The sequence below is a fragment of the Giraffa tippelskirchi genome, chromosome 5 (genome assembly GCF_054371585.1).
Source record: "Giraffa tippelskirchi isolate mGirTip1 chromosome 5, T2T-mGirTip1v1.2.pri, whole genome shotgun sequence".
NCBI classification, from domain to species: Eukaryota; Metazoa; Chordata; class Mammalia; order Artiodactyla; family Giraffidae; genus Giraffa; species Giraffa tippelskirchi.
Genome location: NC_137279.1, coordinates 177773093 through 177787916, shown reverse-complemented (window position 1 = coordinate 177787916; position 14824 = coordinate 177773093). Strand labels below are relative to the sequence as shown.

At 42.3% G+C, this 14824-nt stretch overlaps 1 protein-coding gene across 14 annotated transcripts in view; it reads right to left on the bottom strand.

Moving 5' to 3' along the window:
• ZMYND12 (zinc finger MYND-type containing 12) overlaps positions 1-14824 on the bottom strand; it is a 34545-nt gene that overhangs the window by 13933 nt on the left and 5788 nt on the right. For 13 of the 14 annotated variants that reach the window (XR_014054391.1, XR_014054390.1, XR_014054392.1 and 10 more), the window contains exons 2-3: positions 7633-7774; positions 6051-6222 (exon numbers count right to left, since the gene is read on the bottom strand). Coding sequence is in view for 10 of the 14 variants with exons in the window: in XM_081492306.1 (XP_081348432.1) it covers positions 6051-6222; positions 7633-7774 (314 nt within the window). In the remaining 4 variants the exon portion in view is untranslated. Of the gene's footprint in view, positions 1-6050; positions 6244-7632; positions 7775-14824 lie in introns of all 14 variants that reach the window. The other variant, XM_081492303.1, reaches the window with a different exon arrangement.

The window sequence follows — 14824 nt, the reverse complement described above, 5'->3', positions numbered from 1 at the left end:
GAGCAGCTTGCCATTTCTTCCTCCAGGGGATCTTCTCAGCCCAAGGATCGAACCCCCATCTCCTGCAGTGGCAGGTAGATTCTTCACTGAGCCACCTGGGAAGTCCAGCTAAGATGATTAAGCTCAGGATAAAATTGGTAGAAGGTATTGATATCTATTGAAAATTTAAATTTTTCGTGTCCAGTTCTCATTTACAGAGATATTGCTAGAAAAGAAAGGTCCCTAGGCCAAGCTGAACCACATCCAAACAAGGATCAGTACCAAAGGAAAAAGTGTATGTGCGAGAAAAAAAAACGACAAGGCTGCAAATTCAGAGTGCAGGATATAATGAGGTGAGCAGATCAAGCTGTGACAAGCAGGCTGGAATTAAGACTGTGACTGGTGAATGGGTGAGCTCAGGCATGCCTTCCTCCATACAGCGCTTACCTGGAGAGGTGCAGGGGTAGAGTGGAGGTAACATACATCAGGAAGGGAAACTATTCTACAGGGCAATTTGTAGAGTATATGCAATAGAGAGAGAAAGGATGGCCAGTTAAGGAACAGTGGTACTTGTCTCAAGGGGGAGACAGCAGGCTTATATTGGGTTGTGGCAGATCTAAGAGATATTATAGTGGAAGATTTTGCAGGACTTGGTGCTGAAAGTAAAGAAGCCCAGGATAAAAGTCACAGATGATTCAAAGGTGTGGCTGGGAAGCGCCCAGGGGCAGAAAAAGGAATCAGCGTTTAATGAGGGCCTGCCTGACACTATGCCTTCAACTGGCCTTCCACCAGGCGAGGCCACCTGCATCTGTGATTACATCTGCAAACAACTCTGCAAAAGAAATATCAGAGGAGGAAACTGTATGCCTTCAATTAATCTAAGTTTATCAGATCTGTCCAGTCTCTACCAGTCTGCCAGATGCTCATTGCATGCTGCAGTCCTGACCTCAAGGAGTTTACAGTCCAGTGAAATCATTACACAATAAAGAAACAGAAAGTGAAGTGCTAGGAAAGAAATGAACAGAACAGTTATCAAAAAAGGCAGGGAGAAACCTACTTTGGATGATTACAGGAGACATCTCTGAGAAGGTGGTGTTTAAGCAGATGCCTGAAGGTTGAACAGAATCAGCCATGTAAGAGGGAGAAACAAGCATTCCAGACAATGTGTGAGAGAGCCCCAAGATAAGAAAAAGCTTGATGACTGGGATCCCACAACTAGTGAGGAGTTGAAATTTAAACCTAGGTTCTCCCAGTTCCAAAGTGCTGACTAGAGTGAGGGCAGATGAGTAAAGTGGCTCCTCTTTGAAGTGTTACTGAAAATGTCATTTTCCAGTGGGTTAAAATTCCAAAGTTTTACTTAAAAAAAAAAAAAGACGAATGCCTGTAACTTTTCCACTCCAGTCTGGAGGAATCTCTAAGATGGGAGAAGCATGGGGTGGGGGGGGGGAGCATGTGATTTATTTAGACTTTCAAAAAGGTTGGCAAGGTTATAAATCAGTAATGGTGGGAGTTATAATGAAACCTTCCATCTAGACAGCACTTTCTTGCTTGCAAAGCATTTTCATGTTCATTACACACAAATTCATTTAATGCTCAAAACAGTCCTGTGAAGAGGACTCAGGTTCAACAAATGCTTACATAGTTCCCATTTAGGTGTCAGGTCCTGTGAGAGGGTTTTTGAGTGCCTTCTTTACACTAAGTACTGTTCTGTATGTAAAGACACTATGATGAGTAAGAATATACACAGTTCCAGTTCTCCCTGAACTTATCATCTATCGCAGGAGAGGGACTTGAATTAAATAAGCTCATCAACAATGTTGTTCTTGTTTAATTGCTAAGTTGTGTCAGACTCTTTTGCAACCCCATACACTGTAGCCCACCAGGTTTCTCTGTCCATGGGATTTCCCAGGCAAGAAAAACGGAATGGGCTGCCATTTCCTTCTCCAGGGGATCTTTCCAACCCAGGGATCAACCTCACATCTCCTGCACTGGCAGGCAGATTCTTTACTGCTGAGCCACCACGGAAGCCCCATCAAAAAATGTATAATTATTATCAAGGTAAGTGCCCAAAAAAAAGAAAGATGTTTCTAACTGCATACACAAAAAATGAGAATCGACTCAGTCTGGGAGCTTGGGAAAGGGTTCTAGACTGGAGTGCTGACTCAAGCTGAGCCTGAAGGATGAATAAGAGTTAGTCAGGTGAGGGGGAGGGGAGGAGAAGTGAGGAGAGTAGCTAGAGAAGAACCTTCCAGAACAAGGAAGCATCGCAGTGCCAACGAGAGAAGGCCAACACAACTGAAAGGGAGAGAGAAGATGAGAGGTGAGGTGAGAGAATTCATAAAGGCTGGACCAAGCATGGGCTCATAGGTTGCTTTAGGAACTTGGTCTTTATGTATTGGAGTGACTTGGTCACATTGTTTAGAGACCAGGGAAGGCCTGAGAAGATTGCAGAGGCCAGTTGGCAGGGAGTAATTCAGATGAGAGATGATAGGATTTAGGCTAGGGTGACTTTTCCAAAATTCCATAGCTAGTCAGTGTCAGAGATAAACAGAGCCTAGGCTGTATTTCCTTATCCAGTGGTCTTCCACTAGTTATGGAGGAGGGACAGGCCAGAACGGGGAGTCCGACCAAAGCAGGGTAAAAAGGGTATTCTCGCAGCTAAGTGTCCTGGGATGAAGAGTCAGAGTGCAAACCAGTGAGGAGGGGGTCCATGCAGAAGAGGCATCCCAGAATAAGGAGTCAGAGCCCACAAAAGGAGAGGAGGGCATCTGCACGGGGAAAGAATAGGGTTAGAGATGGGAGGTTAACTCATACAGGGTAACAGATTAAATATATAAATACATCAGTGAAAATGGAAGCCAACATTCTCACCGTCAGAGAAGGGAACTACAAATGTAGAATGGGAGAAAATGAGATCGAACCTTGTGGACTTAAATGTAGTCCTAGGGACCCAAGATCATATATAGATACAGATGTAGAGAGAGAGAGATAAAGAGATTTAGAAATAATGTGCATATACATAATACACATTCAGCTCAGTTCAGTTCACTTCAGTCGCTCAGTCATGTCCGACTCTTTGCAACCCCATGAAACGCAGCACACCAGGCCTCCCTGTCCATCTCCAACTCCCGGAGTTTACCCAAACTCATGCCCATTGAGTCAGTGATGCCATCCAACCATCTCATCCTCTGTTGTCCCCTTCTCCTCCTGCCTTCAATCTTTCCCAGCATCAGGGTCTTTTCAAATGAGTCAGCTCTTTGCATCAGGTGGCCAAAGTATTGGAGTTTCAGTTTCAACATCAGTCCTTCCAATGAACACCCAGGACTGATCTCCTCTAGGATGGACTGGCTGGATCTCCTTGCAGTCCAAGGGACTCTCAAGAGTCTTCTCTGACACAACAGTTCAAAAGCATCAATTCATATACACATTATTATACACATATTTCCTAATTCTGTCCACTGAGAAGCCTGGGAATAGCCATACCTCACTAGCAATGAGTATGTCTAGTGCACAATCCCTGGCTTCTAAATTCCATTTTCCACTAAAAGAAATCAGGGTTCTTTGCAGATAGGTTCCAGAAAGCAGGAAAATTGATCAAAGAACAATGGGGAGGGAATTCCCTGGCAGTTCAGTGGTTCAGTGCTAATGGGGGACTTCTCTGATGGCTCAGATGGTAAAGAATCTGCCTGCAACGCAGAAGACCCTGATTCAATTCCTGGGTCAGGAAGATCCCCTGGAGAAAGGCATGGCAACCCACTCCAGTACTCTTGCCTGAAAAACCCTATGGATAAAAGAGCCGGGTGGGCTACAATCCATGGGGTGCAAAGAATCAGACACTACTGAGCAACTAACACTTTCACTTTCACTTTTCAGCGCTAATGGATTCCGTGCTTTCTCTGCTGAGGGCACAGGTTCTATCTCTGGTCAGGGAACTAAGATCCTGCAGGCCTCACAGCCACACACACACATACACACACACACAGTCTCCCAAAAAACAGACAAGAAAGAAAGAAAGAGAACAATGGGGATGTGTCAAGGAAACACAGAAGCCAGTGTGATGAGCTGCCACTTGCCAAATCAAGGACAGTTTGAACATCAAATTAAAAATACTAATGGATTGTAACTCATTAAATAAAATAGGAAAACAAAGGTCTATGATGATATAAATAAATATATTCACCAAAAGTTTGTTAATGAATGGGATATTTATATAGTTTCAAATACTTCTCTATAACTTATCGATTACAAACAGAGGAAAGAGTAACTTTACAGAGAAGAAGCCTGACAGATACCACCTTAATAAAGTAACTTGAACATCATCAATAATGGAACAAACTAAAAACATGTGCCAACTTCTAGGATGGGATGAGAAGAACACAGCATCACTTCTGCGATATTCCTGCCAAAGACACATCACCTGAGTCCAGTCATGAAGAAACATCAGAAAAACTCAAATTGGAGGACATTTTATAAACTAATTGGCCTTTAATCTTTAAAAGTGTCAACATGGTAAACATCAAGGAAAGCTTGAGAAACTATTCCAGAATGAAGGAGACTAAAGAGCCAAGGCAACAAAATGAGACTGTGATTCTGGCCTCTGTCCTTTTGCTATAAAAATGTGATTGAGACAATTGGAAAGAGCTGAATGGGGTCTGCTTAGTAGACAATCGTCGACAATGATTGTACTGTGGTTATGAAGGAGACATCTTTGTAGGAAATGCACACTGAAGTAGTCAAGGCACAGGGCATCACGTAAGCAGCTCACTCTCAGACAGCTTAGGGGGAAAGTCTTTTATAGTATTTCCAACAGTTTTACTATTTTAAAAGTTTTTTTTAAAAAAATAATGGCTGTTGAGATATACAAAGCAGTAGTACAGTATTGAAGGTAAAAGGAGAAGGGGGCAGCAAAGGATGAGATAGCATCACCAACTCAACGGACATGAGCAAACTCGGGGAGATAGTGGAGGACAGGTGAGCCTGGCATGCCACAGTCCATGAGGTCACAGAGAGTTGGAAACAACTTAGCGACTGAACAACAAAATAGTACCTAAAATGCTGTAGATGCTCAAAAATGTTCATTCCCCTCGAAAATGCTAATTCTCCTCTTGTAGTAACCACCATGTGTGCTGTCTGCTAAGTCTATGCTCTCTGCTCTCAGAATCACCTCTCCCATCAGTAGGAACAGGTTCCTAATTTTGCATTTGAACTGTGTGACTCCAACACAAAGGTAGATACAGATGGATACCATGCTCGAGCTGAGTCAACACAATTCTTTCTTTCAGGAATTTAACATTGGAAATCAGATGCTAATTAGTTTCTATTACCCACCTTGAACCTGGAGGATGTGTAAATTCAATGTAAGTTCAGCTACATATGATATTTTGAGGTATCTGTCTTCTGCAGTAAGCAGAGGGTAGAAAAAGCTTGTCTGTAGAGATGGAAAATTAAGCAGAATGCAGAGAAACAGAGACAAGAGACAAGACGCAAGAGAGAGAAACAGCACTAGCCTTGGCTTCTTATAGCATTCAGAGTATCTCACAAAGCCTCCCTTCCTTTAGGACACTCCAGCATCCTAATAAATTTCCTCCTTTTGCTAAGGCCAGCTAGCACAGATATGGGTTAGTTATAACCAAAAGTCCATGACATCTCCTTCCCCACCTTATGCCAAACTTTACAGCAATCCTGTTCTTCCACAAAATGTGTCTTGATGCCATTGCCAGAGCTGGACATTTTGGCCATTAATATGACCCAATATGGACTTAGCTGGTGGCTAAGCAGTAAAGAATCCGCCTACAATGCAGGAGATTGCCTGCAATGCAGAAGACGTGGATTTGATCCCTGGGTTGGGAAGATCCTCTGGAAAAGGAAATGGCAACCCACTCCAGTATTCTTGCCTGGAAAATCCCATGGACATAGAAGACTACAGTTCTGTAGTCTCTGTAGCCCACATGTAGGCTACAGTTCATGGGGTCGCAAGCGTTGAGCAGGACTTAGCTACTAAACCACCACCATCATGACTCAATATAGCACTTCTTACTGGTTCCAGGGGGTCTCTAGTCAGTTTCACTTACCAAGGCTGGCTTCGGCCAACAGCAAGTAAGCAGGCACCAGCTCAACTGAACTCAGGCCGTGCACATTCATGCGAAAGCGTAGAGAGTGCAAAGCTGCCGGGACAGCATCTTCATGTTTTCCTTCAAAGATATATTTCTGGGCAACGGTGTAGCAGAGTTCAATCAAATGCTTCTGTGGAAGAAAAAAATGAGGCTATCTGAGACATCTAAGGGTAAAAGGTAATGGTGGTTATAGGTACCCCTGGAGATAAGGGCAACACCTAACGACCTGGTCAAGAGCCCATAGTGAGCCTGCCCACATTGAGGTGGACTTGAGACCCAAAATAGGTGATTAGAAAGGAAAACTCTGGACTGTGAGTTCCTCAAGGTCCAGGGACAAGGATCTTTTCATCATAGGTCAGTACTTGGTATAAATGAGTGCTCAATATAAAATTATTAAATGGATATTATTATGTTAATAAAATTTTAGTTTAGGAAAACTGTAATGTTTCAGGACAGTCTAAAACTTTCTGCCTTTCTGAGTTAATTTTGAGACAAACATGTTTTTCCTTTTGGAATTATCCTGCTTAGCTAATATTAGAAATAACTTTGACTCTGCATCATTCTAAGGCCACTCTCAAAGTGTCACTATACTAAAATCAATATATCTTTTGTTTTGAGATTTATGGCTTATAAAGCATTATTTTTTCAGAATAACAGATGCTATCAATGCCATAATAATAATTTCCCCAATATCCTTTATATATTAACTAGTATATTCATACATCATTTCTTGACCTTCTACTATGCACCTAGGTTCTTATCACAATACTTAGCATGTTTGGGAGCTATGGCTGAATTTTGTAACCCCAAAATTCATAAATTTTTTAAAGATTTTTTTTTTATGTGGACCATTTTTATAGCCTTTATTGAATTTGTTACAATATTGCTTCTGTTTTACATTTTGGTTTTTTTGCCATGAGGCATGCAGGAACTTACTTCCCTGACCAGGGATTGAACATGTACCTCCTGTATTGAGAGGCAAAGTCTTAACAACTGGACTACCAGAGAAGTCCCCAAAATTCATATGATGAAGCCCTAACCTCTAGTACCTCAGAATGGGACTGTATTTGGAGATAGGGCTTTTTAAAGAGGCAATCAAATTAAAATGAGGTAATGGAGTATCTCCCAATCCAATCTAGTGGTGCCTTTATAAGGGGAGGAAAGTTGGACACGAGGGATGTGTGCACAAAGAGCAAAGACCACAGGAAGACACGGCAAGAAGGCGGCCGTCTACAAGCCAAAGGGAGAGGCCTCAGAAGAAATCAACCCTGCTGACAACCTACTGTTGATCTTGGACTTCCAGCCTCCAGAACTGTGAAAAAATAAATCTCTGTTGTTCAAGCCCCCCATCTGCGTTACTTGGTTATAGCAGCAGCTCTAGGAAACTAATACTGCAGTGATTCAGCAAATTTGCGGACAACAACCGACTGAATGGAATTGAGGGCATAAAGACATAAAACCACACCTCTGCCTTCAGAGGTTGCAGTTCAGTGGCCTTGCACTGTTGTGCTGCACCCCTGCAGCGTCCCACAGGCCCTACCTGCCGCTGCTGCAGCTGCTGCAGGCCATGCTGTCGTTCTTCCTCTGAGTTGTAGAAGGGCATGGAGGTGCGCAGGGGAATCAGGAGCTGACATATCTTCTCGTGGATGCTGCCCCAATCAGCTCTTTGATGAACCACACCACTGACAATGGAAACACGACTTCGTTATCTCTACCTTGGGCTTGACCCCAGATTCTCCTAGCCCTACTGCTGGCCGGGCCCTAGGGACTGGAAGAGTAAGCTCAACACGGACCAGGCAGGGAGTTCAAAGCCATTTCTGACACAAATTGCTCTTCCTTCACATGGTGATCGGGTGGTGTAAAGACCAAGGCTGTGTGGGAGGAGTGGTGGGAGGATATTTCTGCAGGCCGTTAGGTGGTGATGCTGTGGCTATTCTGCTTTTCTTCTTCATTAGTCACAACAAAGACAACGTTAACACTGTATTGGTCTAAGGTCATTTTCAAAATATCTGAACACTGAAGCTGGTGAATTTAAGGATCTTTTTCTTAGGGAAAGGAGAGAGCCTCTCATGAGGCTCTCGGAGACACTTTCCTTATAGTTGGGGCATGGCTGGGAAGAGCACCATTTGCACTGTCTTCTGTGCTCCAGGGGGGGCATTCACATAGAACACACTGTGAATATCCTCCAATCCTAGCAGTGCAACAGGTGGTCTCACAAGTAACTGTTCAACTTTTTGCAAACAAACAACAACAAAAAACATTATTTTTTTAAAGGTAAGGAAGCATAGGCGTGGAGAGTAAGTAGCTACTCTAGGCCTGTATTCCAAAGCCAGTATTTTTTAGCTCTCCAGAGAAAAGCATTGTGGCAGTTTAGTTTACAACTTTTCTGACTGTTTTATGTGCATATTTAATATTTTTTAAACACTTAATAATCACGATGGTGTGATCATTCACCTAGAGCCAGACATCCTGGAATGTGAAGTCAAGTGGGCCTTAGAAAGCATCACCATGAACAAAGCTAGTGGAGGTGATGGAATTCCAGTTGAGCTACTTCAAATCCTGAAAGATGATACTGTGAAAGTGCTGCACTCAATATGCCAGCAAATCTGGAAAACTCAGCAGTGGCCACAGGACTGGAAAGGGTCAGTTTTCATTGAAATCCCAAAGAAAGGCAATGCCAAAGAATGCTCAAACTACCGCACAATCGCACTCATCTCACATGCTAGTAAAGTAATGCTCAAAGTTCTTCAAGCCAGGCTTCAGCAATACGTGAACCATGAAATTCCAGATGTTCAAGCTGGTTTTAGAAAAGGCAGAGGAACCAGAGATCAAATTGCCAACATCTGCTGGATCATCGAAAAAGCAAGAGAGTTCCAGAAAAACATCTATTTCTGCTTTATTGACTATGCCAAAGCCTTTGATTGTGTGGATCACAATAAACTGTGGAAAATTCTGAAAGAGATGGGAATATCAGACCATCTGACCTGTCTCTTGATAAACCCGTATGCAGGTCAGGAAGCAACAGTTAGAACTGGACATGGAACAACAGACTGGTTCCAAATAAGAAAAGGAGTATGTCAAGGCTGTATATTGTCACCCTGCTTATTTAACTTATATGCAGAGTACATCATGAGAAACGCCGGGCTGGAAGAAACACAAGCTGGAGTCAAGATAGCTGGGAGAAATATCAATAACCTCAGATATGCAGATGACACCACCCTTATGGCAGAAAGTGAAGAAGAACTAAAGAGCCTCTTGCTGAAAGTGAAAGAGGAGAGTGAAAAAGTTGGCTTAAAGCTCAGTGTTCAGAAAACTAAGATCATGGCATCTGGTCCCATCACTTCATGGGAAATAGATGGGGAAACAGTGGAGACAGTGTCAGACTTTATATTTTTGGGCTCCAAAATCACTGCTGATGGTGATTGCAGCCATGAAATTAAAAGACACTTACTCCTTGGAAGGAAGGTTATGACCAACCTAGATAGCATATTTAAAAGCAGAGACATTACTCTGCCAACAAAGGTCTGACTAGTCAAGGCTATGGTTTTTCCAGTAGTCATGTATGGTTGTAAGAGTTGGACGGTGAAGAAAGCTGAGCGCCGAAGAATTGATGCTTTTAAACTGTGGTGTTGGAGAAGACTCTTGAGGGTCCCTTGGACTGCAAGGAGATCAAACCAGTCCATCCTAAAGGAGATCAGTCCTGGTTGTTCATTGGAAGGACTGATGTTGAAGCTGAAACTCCAATACTTTGGCCACCTCATGCGAAGAGTTGACTCACTGGAAAAGACCCTAATGCTGGGAGGGATTGGGGCAGGAGGAGAAGGGGACGACAGAGGATGAGATAGTTGGATGGCATCACCGACTCGATGGACATGGGTTTGGGTAGACTCTGGGAGTTGGTGATGGACAGGGAGGCCTGGCATGCTGTGATTCATGGGGTCGCAAACAGTGGGACATGACTGAGCGACTGAACTGAACTGAAACACTTAATTGGACAGCACAAATATAGAACATTTGCATCACTGCAGAAACATTCTATTGGACAGCACTTCGACAGAGAGTCCACTCCCATTCCATTTATTGTTTTAAATGGACACACCATGCAGCCTGCAGAATCTAAGTTACCCAACCAAGGAAAGCGCCACTGGGCCACCAGGGCCCAGGGAAGGGACAGGGAAAGTAACATACCACTGAGCCACTAGGAAATTCCCTCCCGTTCCTTACACAATTTCCTCTATGAATGACTCCTGTTGCAGTGGAAAGGGAAAAGAGGAATGAGTTTTTCTTTCACTTTTCTGAGAATGAAAAAGAAAAAGAGAACAGTGAGCAGGCCTGAATATTCCTAGGTTTTATTGCAATTGTTCCTAATCTGTAATCTGTAACTGTTTGCTTGTCTGGCCCCTAACTCTGCAGGTGACTGCACCTATGAAATCCACGAAATTAAGACACTTGCTCCCTGGAAGAAAAGCTATGACAAACATAGACAGCATGTTAAATGTAGACAGTGTTTGTCATCATTTTGCTGACAAAGGTCTATATAGTCAAAGCTATGGTTTTTCCAGTAGTCACATGTACAGATGTGAGAGTTGTGTGAGGACCATAAAGAAGGCTAAGCACTGAAGAACTGATGTCGTTGAACTGTGATGCTGGAGAAGACTCCTGAGAGTCCCTTGGACTGCAAGGAGATCCAACCAATCCATCCTAAAGGAGATCAGTCGTGAATATTCATTGGAAGGACTGACGCTGAAGGTGAAGCTCCAATACTTTGGATACCTGATGCAAAGAGTTGACTCATTGGAAAAGACCCTCATGCTGGGAAAGACGGAGGGCAGGAGAAGAAGAGGGTGACACAGGATGAGATGATTGGATGGCATCATCAACTCAATAGCCTTGAGTTTGAGCAAACTCCGGGAGATAGTGAAGGACAGGGAAACCTGGCATGCTGCAGTCCATGGGGTCACAAAGAGTCAGTCAGACATGACTGAGCAACTGAACACCACCACCACCACCATATACAAAATAGACTCAAAGTGGATGTAAGACCAGAAACCAAAATGCTCCTAGAGGAAAACAGGCAGAATACTCTCTAACATAAATTGTAGCAATATTTTTCTTTGGATTTGTTTCCTAAAGCAAAGGAAATAAAAGCAAAAATAAACGAATGAGACCTAATGATACTTACAAGCTTTTGCACAGCAAAAGAAGCCATTGACAAAATTAAAATACAACCTAATGAACAGAAGAAAATATTTGCAAATTATGTGACCAATAAGGGGTTAATATCCATCATATATAAATAACTCAAACAATTTAACATCAAAAAACAAACAACCCAATTTAAAAATAGGCAGAAGAACTGAGTAGATATTTTTCCAAAGAGGACATGCAGATGGCCAATAGGCAGATGAAAAGATACTCAATATTGTTCATCATTCAGTTCAATTCAGTCTCTCAGTCGTGTCCAACTCTTTGTGACCCCATGGACTGCAGCATGCCAGGCCTCCATGTCCATCACCAACTCCCGGAGTTTACTCAAACTCATGTCCATTGAGTCGGTGATGCCATCCAACCATCTCATCCTCTGTCACCCCCTTCTCCTCCTGCCTTCAATCTTTCCCAGCATCAAGGTTTTTTCCGAGGAGTCAGTTCTTCGCATCAGGTGGCCAAAATATTGGAGTTTCAGCTTCAGCATCAGTCCTTCCAATGAATATTCAGGACTGATTTCCTTTAGGATGGACTGGTTGGATCTCCTTGCAGTCCAAGGGACTCTCAAGAGTCTTCTCCAACACCACAGTTCAAAAGTATCAATTTTTAGGCACTCAGCTTTCTTTATAGTCCAACTCTTACATCCATACATGACTACTGGAAAAATGATAGCTTTGACTAGACGGACCTTAGTTAAATGTAAATCAAAACAGCAATGAAATATCACCTCACACCTGTCCGAATGGCTATCATCAAAAAAGAACACAAATAACTAGTGTTGGCAAGGATGTGGAGAAAAGGGAAACTTATACACTGTTAGTAGAAATGTAAATTTGTATAGCCATTGTGGAAAATGGTGTGGAAAATTAAAAAAACTAAAAAACAGAGTTACTATATGACCCAGAAATTCCACTCCTGGGTATATATCCAAAAACATTCATTTGAAAAGATACACATATATATGTATATATATATACACATATACTTCCCAGGTGGTACTAGTGGTAAAGAACCCACTTGCTAATCAGTGCAGGAGACGTAAAGAGACATGGGTTTGATCCTTGGGTTGGGAAGAGCCCCTGGAGGAGGGCATGGTAACCCACTCCAGTATTCTTGTCTGGAGAATCCCATGGACAGGAGCCTGGCAGGTATACACACACAGACACAGACACAGACACACACACAGACACACACACACACACACACATACTGGAATACTACTTAGTTAAAAAGAATGAAATTTTGCCAATTGTAGCAATATAGAAGGAGAAGGTGATGGCACCCCACTCCAGTACTCTTGCCTGGAAAATCCCATGGACGGAGGAGCCTGGTAGGCTGCAGTCCATGAGGTCGCAAAGAGTCGGACACGACTGAGCGACTTCACTTTCACTTTTCACTTTCATGCATTGGGCGAGGAAATGGCAACCCACTCCAGTGTTCTTGCCTGGAGAATCCCAGGGAGAGCAGAGCCTGATGGGCTGCCATCTATGGGGTCACACAGAGTCGGACACGACTGAAGCTACTTAGCAGCAGCAGCAGCAGCAATATGGATGGACTTGGAAGGTATTATGCTAAGCGAAATAAGTCAGAAAAAGACAAATACTGTAAGATGTCAATTATATGTGGAATCTAAAAAATACAAAACTAGTGAACATAACAAAAAAGAAGCAGAGTCACAGATATAGAGAACAAACTAGCGGTTACCATTAGGGAGAGGGGAGGGGGAACAATATAGGAGTATGTAGTTAAGACAAACAAATTATTATGTATAAAATATGGTGCAAGGATATATTGTACAGCTCAGGGAATATAGCCAATATTTTATAGTAACTATAAATGCAGTATAACCTTTAACAATTGTGAAACACTATATTATACACCTGGAACCTATGTATTCTTGTATATCAACTGTACTTCGATTAAAAAAAAAAAAAACTCAAAAAAAAAAAAAAAGAAAAGAAAATCTATCGACCATAGATGTATGTGGGCTTCCCAGGTGATGCTAGTGGTAAAGAATCTGCCTCCCAATTCAGGAGACATGAGAGACACAGGTTCTTTCCTAGAGTTGGGAAGATCCCCTGCAGGAGGGCATGGCAACCCACTCCAGTATTCTTGCCTGGATAATTCTGTGGACAGAGGAGCTTGGTGGGCTACAGTCCATAGGGTCCCAAAGAGTTGGACATGACTGAAGTGACTTAACATGCATAGATGTATGTGCTTATTTCTGGACTCTCAATTATATTCCATCAATCTATATGTCTATCTTTATGCCAGTATCAGACTATCTTTATTTCTGTAGCTTTGTAGTAAATATTGAAATTGAGAAGTGTGAGTTTTCCAACTTTGCTCTTTTTTGAGATTGTTTTAGGTTTTTGAGGTCCCTTTCATTTTCATTAATAAATTTTAGGATCAGAGTGTCCATTAATGCAAAAATGATGGTTAGAATTTTTACAGGGATTGCATTGAATCTGTGGTGGTTTAGTTGCTAAGCTGTGTCTGATCTTGCGACGCCATAGACTGTAGCTCACCAGGCTCCTTTGTCCATGGGATTTCCCAGGCAAGAATGCTGGGGAGGGTTGCCAGGTCCTTCTCCAGGGGATAATCCCCACCCAGGGATGGAAGCTGGGTCTTCTGCATTGCAGGTGGATTCTTTACTGATTGAGTCACCAGGGAAACTATTTCATATTAAGTCTTCCTGTCTATGAATATGAAATATCTTTCCATTTATTTAGGTTTTGTTTAATTTTATTCAACAATATTTTGTATTTTTCCAGTGTGTGTATTGTGCTTCTATGATTAAATTTATTCCTTTATTTAAAGTGCTATTGTAAGTGGAACCATTGTATTAATTTCATTTTCAGATTGTGCCTTGCTAGTGTACAGAAATATAGCTGATTTTTGCATATTGATTTTATATCCTATAACCTTGCTTTTTTGTGTGAGGGTTCTTTAGGGGTTTCTCTATATAAAGATCATACTTTTACTCCTTCGTTTCCAAACTGGATACTTTTTATTTCATTGTCTTCCCTAATTGCCCCAACTAGAACCTCTAGTAGAATGTTGAAGAAAAGTAATGAAAGTGACATTCTTGCCTCATTTCCGATTTTAGAGGGGAAAACTTATTGCCTTCAACTATTAAGTATGATGTTACTGTTGTGTTTCTCTATGGTCCTTTTATGGACACTCTTTACCAAGTTACAGAAGTTCATTTCTATTCCCATTTTTTTTAATGAAAGTCACTCAGTCATGTCCAACTCTTTGGGACCCCATGGACTATACAGTCCATGAAATTCTCCAGGCCATAGTACCAGAGTGGGTAGCCTTTCCCCTCTCCAGGGGATCTTCCCAACCCAGGGGTTGAACCCAGGTCTCTCACATTGCAGACAAATTCTTTACCAGCTGAGCCACATGGGAAGCCCAAGAATACTGCAGTGGGTAGCCTATCCCATCTCCAGCAAATCTTCCTGACCCAGGAATTTTGTTAAGTGTTTTTATCATAAAGGGAGTTGGATTTTGCCAAATGTTTT